This window comes from Ovis canadensis, chromosome 26 (genome assembly GCF_042477335.2).
Source record: "Ovis canadensis isolate MfBH-ARS-UI-01 breed Bighorn chromosome 26, ARS-UI_OviCan_v2, whole genome shotgun sequence".
In the NCBI taxonomy this organism is placed as follows: Eukaryota; Metazoa; Chordata; class Mammalia; order Artiodactyla; family Bovidae; genus Ovis; species Ovis canadensis.
In genome coordinates this window covers 50,490,913-50,505,000 of record NC_091270.1, presented here as the reverse complement: position 1 = coordinate 50,505,000, position 14,088 = coordinate 50,490,913, and the positions used below count along the sequence as shown (strand labels likewise).

General features: G+C 36.0%; 1 protein-coding gene across 1 annotated transcript in view; it reads right to left on the bottom strand.

Moving 5' to 3' along the window:
• ADAM18 (ADAM metallopeptidase domain 18) overlaps positions 1-14,088 on the bottom strand; it is a 120,221-nt gene that overhangs the window by 82,494 nt on the left and 23,639 nt on the right. The window contains exons 7-10 of the mRNA XM_069572949.1: positions 13,727-13,792; positions 9,283-9,354; positions 8,916-9,082; positions 7,795-7,876 (exon numbers count right to left, since the gene is read on the bottom strand). Of these exons, the coding sequence (XP_069429050.1) occupies positions 7,795-7,876; positions 8,916-9,082; positions 9,283-9,354; positions 13,727-13,792 (387 nt within the window). The remainder of the gene's footprint in view (positions 1-7,794; positions 7,877-8,915; positions 9,083-9,282; positions 9,355-13,726; positions 13,793-14,088) is intronic.

Here is a 14,088-nt window from a genome sequence, read left to right as displayed (position 1 = left end):
AACCAGTCTGTTGTTTCATGCCCAATTCTAACTGTTTCTTCCTGACCTGCCTACAGGTTTCTTAAGAGGCAGATCTGGTGGTCTAGTATTTCCATATCTTTCAGAATTTTTCACAGTACACTTTAATTATATAAATATTTTATTTGTCAATTATGTCTCAATAAAGCTAGAAAGTGAAAGTGAAAGTCATTCACCTGTGTCTGACTCTTTACAACCCCATGGATTATATAGTCCATGGCATTTTCCAGGCCAGAGTACTGGAGTGGCTACCTTTCCCTTCTCCAGGGGACATTCCCAATCCAGGGATAGAACCCAGGTCTCCCTCATTGCAGGTGGATTCTTTACCAGCTGAGCCACAAGGGAAGTCCAAGAATACTGGAACGGGTAGCCTATCCCTTCTCCAGGGAATCTTCCCTATCCAGGAATTGAACAGGGGTCTCCTGCATTGCAGGAGGATTCTTTATCAGCTGAGCTATCAGAGAAGCCAATAAAGCTGGGGGTGGGCAGGAAGAGTTGTGTGGTGTGTGTGTTTGTACATGCACATGTATTTGTGCATGTACACAAATACAGGAAAAAAATGGAGAAGAACAATGAATATGGTACAGTTTCAATAGAGACTTAGCATCTATAATATAGAATATAATAGATACTTCAGGTGGTGAAGAAGTTGGAGTCCACCTGGCATTAACAGAAGGTTTTAGCATTGGTTGGGAGTCTATGCTCAAAAGAAACTAAAAAGAGAAAGTTTGTGTGACTTTTAGACTGAGGACAAGTATAACAGACATGGGATGTGGGTTCACGGGGCAACTCAGGGCAAAATCTTTACTATTTCTAGTCTGGAAATATAAAATGTGAATATCAGGAAATTATGACTGCCAAATACACAAGCAGGAAACTTCAGAAAGAAGATAATCCGAATTCTGTCTCCCACATTTCTCGCTGATTCCTGAGACACTCGTACAATTAGCAGCCTCAAACTGAAGAGCTCAGCTGAGGCCAGAGCTGCCGTCTGTGAGGCTGAGTTGCTGTTCTGACTTTAACCAAGAGCACTGAACGACAAAACAAGCAAACAAAAATCAACCCTCGTCAGAGAAAAGCAGCAGAATCCACACTTCCTCTGAATGCTATAATGTCCAAGGTTTCAAAGAATATCATTAAAAAGCCCATGGAAACTAAACCAGGATGTGAGTAACAGTCCATAAAACTAGCCTAAAATGTGTATTTTAGAAAATGAACTGTCTTCAGAAATGGAAAATATAAAGAGAAATCAGTGCCTGATGACAATTCTCAAAAATATTCCAAATACAGCCCCAAATTACTCAAATACCAAGAACCAGGAATATCTTGACTGCAGTCAGAAATGGCAATCAACAGAAAGCAAACCAAGATGCATTTCCTGACAAGCATTTTAAAGCAACCACCATAAAAATGCTCCAATGAGCTATTACAAAAACTCTTAAAGGAAATTAAGAAATAGAAAATGTCATCAAATAAATAGATGATATAAAAAGAACCAAATTAAAACTTCAGAAGAGAAAAAATACAGCAATTAGAAAATAAACTTCAATAGATGAATTTCGTAAAAAAAAAGAGATGACAGAAGGGAGTATCAGCGAACTTAAAGATTCATTAGTATAAATTACCCAATCTCAAGACAGAGAGGAAATAGCTTTTGAAAAAATTAACAAAAATACAGGAGCAGTAGGACAATGATGACAACAACAACAAAAACCTAACATTAATATCATTAGTGGCCCAGAATAAAAGTGCATAGCTGAAATATATTTGAAGAGAAAAATGGCTGAAAACCTCCTCAATTTGGCAAAAGACACAAATCTACATATTTAATAGATTCACAAAACTTCTAACAATAAACTCGAGATAATGCATGATCAGACACATCATAATTAGATGGCCAGAGAAAACTTCTAAATGTCTTGAAGTCAACCAAAGGAAAACAACAGATTGCTTACAGAAGAACAATGATTAATAAGAGTTCTCATCAGAAATAATGTCAGACAGAGAATGTAACACAATAGTTTTGAAGTGCTGAAAACAACTTTCATCCAGCAAAAATATCCTTAAATAATGAAGATGAAATAAAGACATTCTAAAATGAAGGAAAATTAAGAGACATATTGCCAGTAACCAAGTTTTAAAAAAATGACTAAAGGAAGCTCTTCAGACAAGAAAGAAAATGATAATAAAAGAAAACCTGTGACATCAGTAGTGAAGAAAGAGGAACAGAAAATGTACTTTCATGGGTAGATAAAATAGACTATTTTTCATTTGATTTTTTAAAATTATGTTTAAAATTATAATTTAGTGTGTATACTTATTAATATGCTTAGAAGTAGTATTTAAGCAAACTATACTATAAAATTTCTCATTTTATGATTACACACATAATTTCAGATCTAAAATAAATATGGTATTAACATTCCCATATTCTACTTGAAATACTAAAATGCTGGTAAACAAACTTGTGTGTATGTGATTGTGTCAGTGTGTGTGTGTGTAATCTCACTACAGAACAAATGAAAAATGTTTTACAAAGAGAAATATTGAAAAACACTAAAAAGAGATTGATAGTTTATATAAAGAGACAGGATATATTTGTGTGCTATACAGTATTTGTCACACCTATAATTAAGTAGACATAGTGGGTTAATGTGTGGATAAAACTGTAAATAGAACTTTATTTACAATATAGGTGGTTGGCCAGATTTGGCCAATGGGTCATGCTTGCTTATTATGTCTATGATGAATAAATCAAAATAGAATACAAAAAATTGTTCTAGAAAAAATGAGAACTGTAAATGGCAACAGAGCACCAAAAAAAAGATAGATAAAACAGAAAACATATACTAAGTTGACAAACTGAAATATAGATGCATCAACAATTAGATTCAGTGCAAACTGTCTAAACATATTAGTTAAACAGATTGGTGAAACAGAGGAAAAAACACATGGTCCAGCTGCTGACTGGAAGTTCACATAATATATAAAGACCAAACCAGTTAAGAAAAGAGATTTAACATATGAACATTCATCATAAGAAAGCTGGAGAGGCTATATTGATAACAGATGAAGCTAGCTTCAGAACAAAGATTATCATGGACAAAGGCTATTGCAGTAATTAAAAGTTCAATAATAATCTTAAATGTTTGCACATCAAACATAAGAGCTTCAAAAATATGAAGCTAAAATAAATATAATTGAAAGAATAAACACACACATACATAATTTAGTTGGAGACTGCGACAACTCTCATAATTGACAAAAGCACTAGACAATAGGAAATTATTTAAAAGACATGAAAAATATTATCACACAATGTCTATAAAACTGGCATATATAGAACACTCAACTACAGCATGATATATGTCTTATGCAGTTTGTAACATATGTTGCTTAAACCAAGGTGTTCATGGACTTCAATAATTGCAAGGCTTCCCTGGTGGCTCAGTGGTAAAGAATCCACCTGCAATGCAGGAGACCCAGCTTTGATCCCTGGGTGGAAAAGATCCCCTGGAGAAGGAAATGCCAACCCACTCAATTATTCTTGCTTGGGAAATCCCATGGACAGAGGAGCCTGGCGGGCTACATACAGTGAATGGGGTCATAAGAGTCAGACATTACTTACCAACTAAACCACCACCACCCATGACATGGAGTAGCACAATTTTATGCCCTGGAAAAAGTTAAGCCAATTGCTCAAGGTTGGGAAAAAGGATTAAAAAGAAAAGGAAAAATTTAAAAAGAGAAAAAAAAATAGATGATGAGTCAAAATGCTCTCATACATATTTAACAAAGCTTTACAAAGAAAAGGGAAACAAAAATATGATCAAGTAAACAATACAATAAAGCTTCTTGGGAGAGATGTAAATTAGTGCCCAGACTGAAAGTGCTTTAATATAACAAGCATGTTGCATGATAAAAGATACCATGGAAGGATAAAAAGATCTTAAATGTTTCCATGAAGAAATCAGCTATTAGGATGTTGAATCCTGACTTCAATATAAGATATCAATCAGTTCAGTTCAGTTCAGTTCAGTCGCTCAGTCGTGTCCGACTCTTTGCGACGCCATGAATCGCAGCATGCCAGGCCTCCCTGTTCATCACCAACTCCCAGAGTTCACTCACGTCCATCGAGTCAGTGATGTCATCCAGCCATCTCATCCTCTGTTGTCCCCTTCTCCTCCTGCCCCCAACCCCTCCCAGCATCAGTCTTTTCCAATGAGTCAACTCTTCGCATGAGGTGGCCAAAGTACTGGAGTTTCAGCTTTAGCATCATTCCTTCCAAAGAAATCCCAGGGTTGATCTCCTTCAGAATGGACTGGTTGGATCTCCTTGCAGTCCAAGGGACTCTCAAGAGTCTTCTCCATAGGTAATGCCTAATTTTGAAGCATCACTATGAACAAAGCTAGTGGAGGTGATGGAATTCCAGTTGAACGACTTCAAATCCTAAAAGATGATACTGTGAAAGTGCTGCACTCGATATGCCAGCAAATTTGGAAAACTCAGCAGTGGCCACAGGACTGGAAATGATCAGTTTTCATTCCAATCCCAAAGAAAAGCAATGCCAAAGAATGCTCAAATTGCCACAAAATTGCACTCATCTCACATGCTAGCAAAGTAAATGCTCAAACTTCTCCAAGCCAGGCTTCAATAGTACATGAACAGTGAACTTCCAGATGTTCAACCTGGATTTAGAAAAAGCAGAGGAACCAGAGATCAAATTGCCAACATCCGTTGAATCATCAAAAAAGCAACAGAGTTTCAGAAAAACATCTACTTCTACTTTATTAACTGTGCCAAAGCTTTTGACTGTGTGGATCACAATAAACTGTGGAAAACTCTTCAAGCGATGGGAATACCAGACCACCTGACCTGCCTCCTGAGAAATCTGTATGCAGATTAAGAAGCAACAGAACTGGAAACGGAACAACAGACTGGTTCCAAATTGGGGAAGGAGTATGTCAAGGCTGTATATTATTACCCTTCTTATTTAACTTATATGCAGAGTATGTCATGAGAAATGCTGGGCTGGATGAATCACAAGAAGAAATCAAGATTGCTGGGAGAAATCTCAATAACCTCAGATATGCAGATGACACCACCCTTATGGCAAAAAGTGAAGAACTAAAGAGCCTCTTGATGAAAGTGAAAGAGGAGAGTGGAAAAGTTGGCTTAAAGCTCAACATTCAGAAAACGAAGATCATGGCAACTGGTCTCATCACTTCACGGCAAATAGAAGGGGAAACAATGGAAACTGTTACAGACTTTATTTTGGGGAGCTCCAAAATCATTGCAGTTGGTGACTATAACCATGAAACTAAAAGACACTTGTTCACTGGAAGAAAAGTTATGACCAAGCTAAACAGCTTATTAAAAAGCAGAGACATTACTTTGCCAACATAGGTCCATCTAGTCAAGGCTAAGGTTTTTTTCAGTAATCATATATGGATGTGAGAGTTGGACTATACAGAAAGATGAGTGCATAAGAATTCATGCTTTTGAGCTGTGGTGTTGGAGAGGACTCTTGAGAGTCCCTTGGACAGCTAGGAGATCGAACCAGTCCATCCTAAAGCAGATCAGTCCTGAATATTCGTTGGAAGAACTGATGTTGAAGCTGAAATTCCAATACTTTGGCCACCTGATTGAAGAGCTGACTCATTTGAAAATACCCTGATGCTGGGTGGGATTTGGGAGCCGGAGGAGAAGGGGATGACAGAGGATGAGATGGTTGGATGGCATCACCTACTCAATGGACACGAGTTTGAGTAAACTCTGAGAGTTGGTGTTGGATAGGGAGGTCTGGCATGCTGCAGTCCATGGGGTTGCAAAGAATAGTACACAACTGCATGACTGAACTGAACTGCACTGAAATTTGAATACTCAAGGAATTCATTGGGCATATTACTCAGAAATATAGAGCAAAAGAATGAACAAACTATTCTACACATATAAACATGAATCACCATCAAAGATGTAGTTTTGAGCAAATATGTTGTAAATACACACATTGAGAACACATACTCTATTATTTACAGAAAGCTCAAAGAAAGATCAAGTTAACCAGTGAGTAAATATCAAGATAGCGGGAAGGAGGATTTATGAGCCTTCTGATTCTGGAGGAAGCACAAGCTGGAATCAAGATTGCCAGGAGAAATATCAATAACCTCAGATATGCAGATGACACCACCCTTATGGCAGAAAGTGAAGAGGAGCTAAAAAGCCTCTTGATGAAAGTGAAAGAGGAGAGTGAAAAAGTTGGCTTAAAGCTCAACATTCAGAAAACGAAGATCATGGCATCTGGTCCCATCACTTCATGGCAAATAGATGGGGAAACAGTGGAAACAGTGTCAGACATTATTTTGGGGGGCTCCAAAATCACTGCAGATGGTGATTGCATCCATGAAATTAAAAGACACTTACTCCTTGGAAGGAAAGTTATGACCAACCTAGATAGCATATTGAAAAGCAGAGACATTACTTTGCCAACAAAGATTCGTCTAGTCAAGGCTATGGTTTTTCCAGTGGTCATGTATGGATGTGAAAGTTGGACTGTGAAGAAGGCTGAGTGCTGAAGAATTGATGCTTTTGAACTGTGGTGTTGGAGAAGACTCTTGAGAGTTCCATGGACTGTGAGGAGATCCAACCAGTCCATTCAAAAGGAGATCAATCCTGGGTGTTCTTTGGAAGGAATGATGCTACAGTACTCCAGTACTTTGGCCGCCTCATGCGATGTGTTGACTCATTGGAAAAGACTCTGATGCTGGGAGGTATTTGGGGCAGGAGGAGAAGGGGACGACAGAGGATGAGATGGTTGGATGGCATCACCGACTCGATGAACATGAGTTTGAGTGAACTCCAGAAGTTGGTGATAGACAGGGAGGCCTGGCATGCTGCAATTCATGGGGTCGCAAAGAGTCGGACACGACTGAGCGACTGAACTGAACTGATCTGATCTATTGATAAGATTTTATTTCTTGACCTCTGTGATGCTTATATCTATGTATAACTTGGCCAAAAACTAGTGTGCTGTATGCTTATGACTTGTGCAATGTTCTCTATACATGATGCACATCAATAAAACTTTTATTTAAAAGGAAATATACACTATGTTATATGCCAGGAAGGAAAGTTTAAAAACAAAAGGAAAAGGATTCAAAAGTGTAGATTATGCAAAGAATTGATTTAGTGTTTTCAGTAGTCTTGTAAAACCATTTTTATTTGTAATAAGAATATTTGCTTTATTTGATAAGATACAGTTTTGAAAGAAAAAGCAAGTAGTAGTATGTTTCAACTTGTATACACCTTTTAACAAGCTATTCAAAATGGTTCTGAAATGATATATAAAGAAAGAACAAAACAAAACAATAATACATAGTTAATGGTTACATGTATTTGTAACAATAGTATAAAATATGCAAAAACTAGCAAATATGAAGTCATGCCTTCTGTTATTTCCTGAATTTGAAGGAGACATAACAGAAGGCTTTAACTTTTCCCTAAGGTTATGTTCTTAGGAAATCTGATACAATGCTATCATCTTTTATGCCAGGCTGGTGAAGAGGTATAGTCATATCTCTTCGTATAATTTCCCTATATTTGAAATTTATAATTAAATAACTGTCTGAGATTAAAATCATGTTGTCCAAACAAAATAATAATACATACAGATATAGAGAAAAAAATCAAGTTTACTTCACTATGTAAAATAATATTTATAAAACACAATATAAAGTTTAGAAAAAAATATTCACAGAGAGGACACAAATTACATACCACAGCAACATCTGCATCATAGCTTCTATTGCATATTGTGCCAGGAAATGTTGCTCCCACATATTTAGGCTGTTTCCTGTAACTACATCATTTTAATGTTTCCTTTTGTATTAGCATGGTCATTCAGAACAATTCACGAGCTTATTTATTAAGTTAAATCTCCCATAAAATTTAAAATAAGTTTTCAAACATACTATTTTCAATCTGAATAATACCTAATATATTATACAAAATGCTCAAATTTTTGAAAACTATAATTCACCTTAATATCAATTTTTTTTCTTAACCTAAGTCCTCGACTTGATATAATTTTATTATATCAAATTATCCTCAATTTCCCTTATTCAGCAATTTATTGTTTTGGTCACTAAAAATTAAAAGGAATTTTTAATTTATGGAAAATATTTCTTTTTTGATGATTAATTTTATTTATTTATTTTTATTTCTTGCCATCTAAATATAAGCAGTTTTTAAAATTATAGACAGGCATTTCTTCAGTCATGTCCTACTTTTTGTGACCCCATAGGCTGTAGCCCATCAGGCTCCTCCGTCCATGGAATTTTCCACAAGAATACTGGAGTGGGAAGCCATTCCCTTCTCCAAAGATCTTCCCAACTCAGGGATCAAACCTGAGTTTCCCAACTGCAGGCAGATTCTTATCATCTGAGCCACCAGGGAAGCCCTAACCATATTACCAAAAACCTAAATGTTTCTTTATCGAACAGTAGACATGAAATGCATTCACAAATCGTAGGTAATATTTACTAACTGAATAGTATCAGTTTTACATCATTAATAAGTTGGAGTTTGTATGTATTGTGTCATATAGCTGATATTATAAAAGCTCATGAAAGACAGATTTTTTCACATAAATTATATTCCAAAATATTTTGGTCATATAAGTGATTCAGATTGTTTTTATTTTTATCATGTTTCCTACTACACTATCATCTCGATGGCAACATCTATATTTTACTTAACATTTTCAAAGGGGCCTACAGAGAACTGAAAAACACTATAAATGTTTTATAATATTGTTTATAATAAATGTTTAATAATATTATAAAATTAATGAAATTATTTATGTATACCTCTGTATTAATGCAGAATATTGTGCTTACATAAGTAAGAATGTTACATCGTGGGGCCGAAGGATAAGATAGTCCTGTTTCCATGCCAAAAATCTTTGTAATAAATCATCAGCCTCTCCAATGGTGGAAATTCGGTTTTTATCTGACCACAATTCCAAGGAGGATAATATCACAGTCAATTTGAACTGACTAAACATCTAAAAATAAGATTTATATTGTATATATTCAAATAAAATAAATCATTACATCAAAACAGTACATAAAAAATAAAGTTTACTTGATTACTTTGGATATTAACCCAAATAAAGGACTTGAGGTCATTAATCTGCCATGATATAATGAAAAGATTTTCAATGACTTTTCATAAATTTACACATGCAAAAATGTTAAAACTTACTGCATTGACAAGGCCAATAATCTGGATAATTTTCTGTGTTACAGCCACCATTTCTGATCCCATATAATCATACTGAAAAAGAAATTTTTTATGACTTTTATTTTCTATTTTTTTAAATTTTTATTTCTACTTTATTTTACTTTACAATACTGTATTGGTTTTGCCATACATTGACATGAATCCACCATGGGTGTACATGAGTTCCTAAACATGACTCTTTTAAAACTGTGACAGCAATTTTTCTTGTATGATGAATATCTCTTGATGATAGCAAGTAGGAAAACCATAGGACTTGTGAGATGAATTAAAATATACTAACATAAAGATAATAATATTTACCATAATGAAAACAAACAACAATAAAAAAAATCATACTTAGGCATTCAAAGTAGATTCTCACTTGTTACATATTTTAAAGACACTGTCCAGCAGAAACAACTGAAATCATCGAGAGGTACTAAAATAACTTCACAGATCTGTCTATATTATAAAGGGATTTCTTGAAGTAGATATTTTCTAAAACAAGAAATCAGCCACAACATTTCCCACTGCATGCTTAGCAATTAAAGAAGAGTAAATAAATATTAAAAATCATCAACATGCTCAAATAAATCTTGAGGAAGACAAAAATGTCAATGATGTAAAGTGAAAATTATGTGGCATGATGGATTCAAAAAGGTTTGATAAAGAACAAACTGAAATAGGGTAAAGGTGAAAAGAAAGAAAATATTTTTTTCTCTGAAGCTGACAAAAAATATATTTTTAAAAACTATAGTCAATTTACAATATTACATTAGTTTCAGGTGTACACCATGGTGATTCAATATTTTCATAGATTATATTCCATTTAAAGTTGAAAAAGACTATCAATACCAATCACTTATGAGAAGATGGAAGAGGAAACTGCTACAGTCACTTCTGAAAGTTATCAATATCCTCTAACAGTAATTTACATTAACCTAATGTCAGTGTTCTTGCCTGGAGAATCCCAGGGACGGGGGAGCCTGGTGGGCTACCGTCTATGGCGTTGCACAGATTCGGACACGACTGAAGCGACTTAGCAGCAGCAGCAGCAATGACATAATAATTTCACTCTTATCTAGATACTCAAAAGACACCATGTTTACCAAATGGATATTTTTCCAAAAAAGAACTGCAAGTGACCAACAGGTACACAAAAGGTTTTCAACATTACTAATCATCAGGGAAATGAAAACAAAATCCACAGTGAGATTTCACCTCACACTGGTCAGATGGCTGTCATCAAAAACAAACCAAAAAAAAAACCACACACACACACACACACACACACACACACAAAAAGAAAAAACAACAGCTTACATATGCCTAAGAAATCTGTATGCAAGTCAAGAAGCAAAAATTAGAACCAGACATGGAACAACAGACTTTTTTCAAATCCAGAAAGGAGTACGTCAAGGCTGTATATTGTCACCTTGCTTATTTAACTTACATGCAGAGTACATCATGTGAAATGCTGGGCTGGATGAAGCACAAGATGGAATCAATATTTCCGGGAGAAATATCAATAACCTCAGATATGCAGATGATACCACCCTTATGGCAGAAAGCGAAGAGGAACTAAAGAGCCTCTTGATGAAAGTGAAAGAGGAGAGTGGAAAAGTTGGCTTAAAACTCAACATTCAAAAAACTAACCAGTCCCATCACTTCATGGCAAATAGATGAGGAAACAGTGGAAACAGTGACAGACTTTTTCTTTCCAAAATCATTGCAGATGGTGACAGCAGCCATGAAATTAAAAGATGCTTGCTCCTTGGAAGAAAAGTTTTGACCAACCTAGTCTGCATAATAAAAAGCTGACATTACTTTGCCAACAAAGGTCCATCTAGTCAAAGCTATGGATTTTCCAGTAGTCATATATGGATATGAGAGTTGGACTATAAAGAACGCTGAACACTGAAGAACTGATGCTTTAGATCTGTGGTGTTAAAGACTCTTGAGAGTCCCTTGGACTGCAAGGAGATCCAACCAGTCATACCTAAAGGAAATCAGTCCTGAATATGCATTGAAAGGACTGATACTGAAGCTGAAGCTCCAGCATTTTGGCCACCTGATGTGATGAACTGACTCATTGGAAAAGACCCTGATGTTGGGAAAGATCGAAGGCAGGAGGAGAAGGTTATGACAGAGCATGAGATGATTGGATGGCATCACCAACTCAATGGACATGAGTTTGAGCAAGCTTTGGGAGTTGGTGATGAACAGGTAAGCCTGGTTTGCTGCAGTACATGGGGTTACAAAGAGTTGGACATGACTGAGTGACTGAACTAAACTGACAAATGCTGGTGAACATGTTGAGAAAAGGAAACCCTTGTACTCTGTGGGATTGGAAAACAGCATTATTCAAAACAATATAACAGTTCCTTAAAAATTAAAAAAAGAACTGCCATATGAATGACAATCCCACTTCTCAGTGTAGAGCCAAAGAAAGTGAAGTCAGTCTCTCACAGAAATATCTGTATTCCCATGTTTGAAACGTTATTCACAATAGCCTAGATATGAAAACAACTTTAAGTGTCGTCAACAGATGAAAGAACAGAAAAGAGTGGTATATATGTACAATGGGCGGGGAGGGCAATGGCAACCTACTCCAGCACTCTTGTCTGGAGTATCCCAGGGATGGCGGAGCCTGGTGGGCTGCCATCTGTGGGGTCGCACAGACTCAGACATGACTAAAGTGACTTAGCAGCAGCAGCATGTACAATGGGAGGAAGGCCTGGCAATCCATCCAGTGTTCTTACCTGGAGAATCCTATGGACAGAGGAACCTGGTGGGCTAAAATCCATAGGGTTGCAAAGAGTCAGACACAACTAAAGCGACTTAGTACAGTACATGTACAATGGCATAGTATTCAGTCACAAAAAGGAGGAAATTCTCTCGTCTGCAACAACATGATAAACCTGGAGGGCATTGTGCTAAGTGTGCCAACCCAAAAAAGACAGAAACTAACTGTGTTGTGTCATGGTATCACTAACATGTAGAATCTAAAACAAACAAAGAAAACCAGTCCAATTTCATAGAAACAAAGAATAGAATTTTGGTTGCCAGAGGAAGTAACGCAGAAATGTAAGTCAAAGGGTACAAACTTTTCAGTTATAGGTTCTGAGTATCTAACGTGCAGGACAGTGACTATAGTTAATGATATGGTATTGTATACTTGAAAGTTGATGAGTTCTCTTAAGTGTTCTTACCACACACACACATGGAAAATAGTGTTAATGCTGTGAGGCAGTGAATGTGTTAATGATATTGGTCTTGGTAAACAATCTGCAACGTACATGGTCATCAAATCTTCACATTGTACAATTTAGCCATATACAATCATATTCATCAATTATTCCCCCCAAAATTGGAAAAAATATTAAGCCAATTGGTCAGCTGGCAAATATCTATCACAGTTCAAAGAAAACACTGTGACTGGAGAGGGTACAGCAGGTTAAGGAGAGGGCAAGGCAGTTAGGAAGTGTGATCAGAGACCCCGGCCTGATCTGAGGATGAGAGGGCGGGTAGATAGTATTGTGCGTCCTAGGCTAGTTTGGGATCCTAATTACATACATTTGTTGTTTGATGTTCAGTCACTCAGTCCTGTCTGACTCTTCTGTGGCCATATGGACTGTAGCCCTCCAGGCTCCTCTGTCCATAGGATTTTCCAGCCAAGAATTCTGGAGTGGGCTGCCATTTCCTTCTCCAGGGGATCTTCCTGACTCAAGGATCCAATCCACGCCTCCTGCATTGCAGGCGGATTCTTTACCAGTGAGCCATGGGGGAAGCTTCTTAACCATATCCAAGTCACACCTAAAATTAAACCTTTTCACTTGGAAATAATCAGAAAACTACATACATTATGTCTTTAAGGATGTTTTTCATAATGTTTAAAGAGAGAAGGCAAATAAAGCACAAGGCCCCAATTTATAGCACAGGGAACTGTATTCAATACCCTGTGATAAACCATAATGGAAAAGAATACTAAAGAGGAATGTTTATATGTATATAACTGATTCACTTTACTGTACAGCAGATATTGGCACAACATTGTAAATCAGTTATACTTCAATAAAAAATGAATTAATTAAAAATAAAATAAAAAATGTCTGGACTCTGAAAGATAAATTGGTCCAAATTGGCAGTTCCATGTTTTAATTTTTCTATAAACATTTAGCAAAAAAAAAAGTGTAGCTGCCATTCCATAATCATTAGAAATATTAATTTTGAAACCCTTTGTAAGAGAGCTAACAATATAAAAAATTTCCATAAACTGATTTCATAAATTTAATACTCAGAAATGATTAAACATTTTTGCTGATGTTCTCTAGGTGATAGCAATAAAAGATTAAACTTTAAGAAAGAGGTAAAAAAATGGGAAAGAAGAGAGAGAGCAATGGAAGGAGGGGGAAGTTTGACTTACCAAAGCTTTTTCCACTATAATGTGCATTTCTAGATATTGGGGCAATAGTTCTGAAAAAGTTTTTTCCTGAAAAGAGAATTTATCAAATGTTAATATGTTTTGAATTTATTAAATACAGACAGTGGCATGTAAAGGGGACAAGTTACCTCATAAAACCCTCATGAGGTCTTAACTATAAAAATCAATTGCAAATCAGAAAATTAACTTGAAAACAAATTCCAAGTTTAAAGGAATCCCAGTGAGCCTGCTAGAGTAAGGTAGAAGTCTAGGTATTCACTATTAATACTGAATAAGAGAAAGTGAATAATTCCATAGCTCCAGAGCATAGGTTCTGTGTCCCATTTGATACAATGTAATAATCC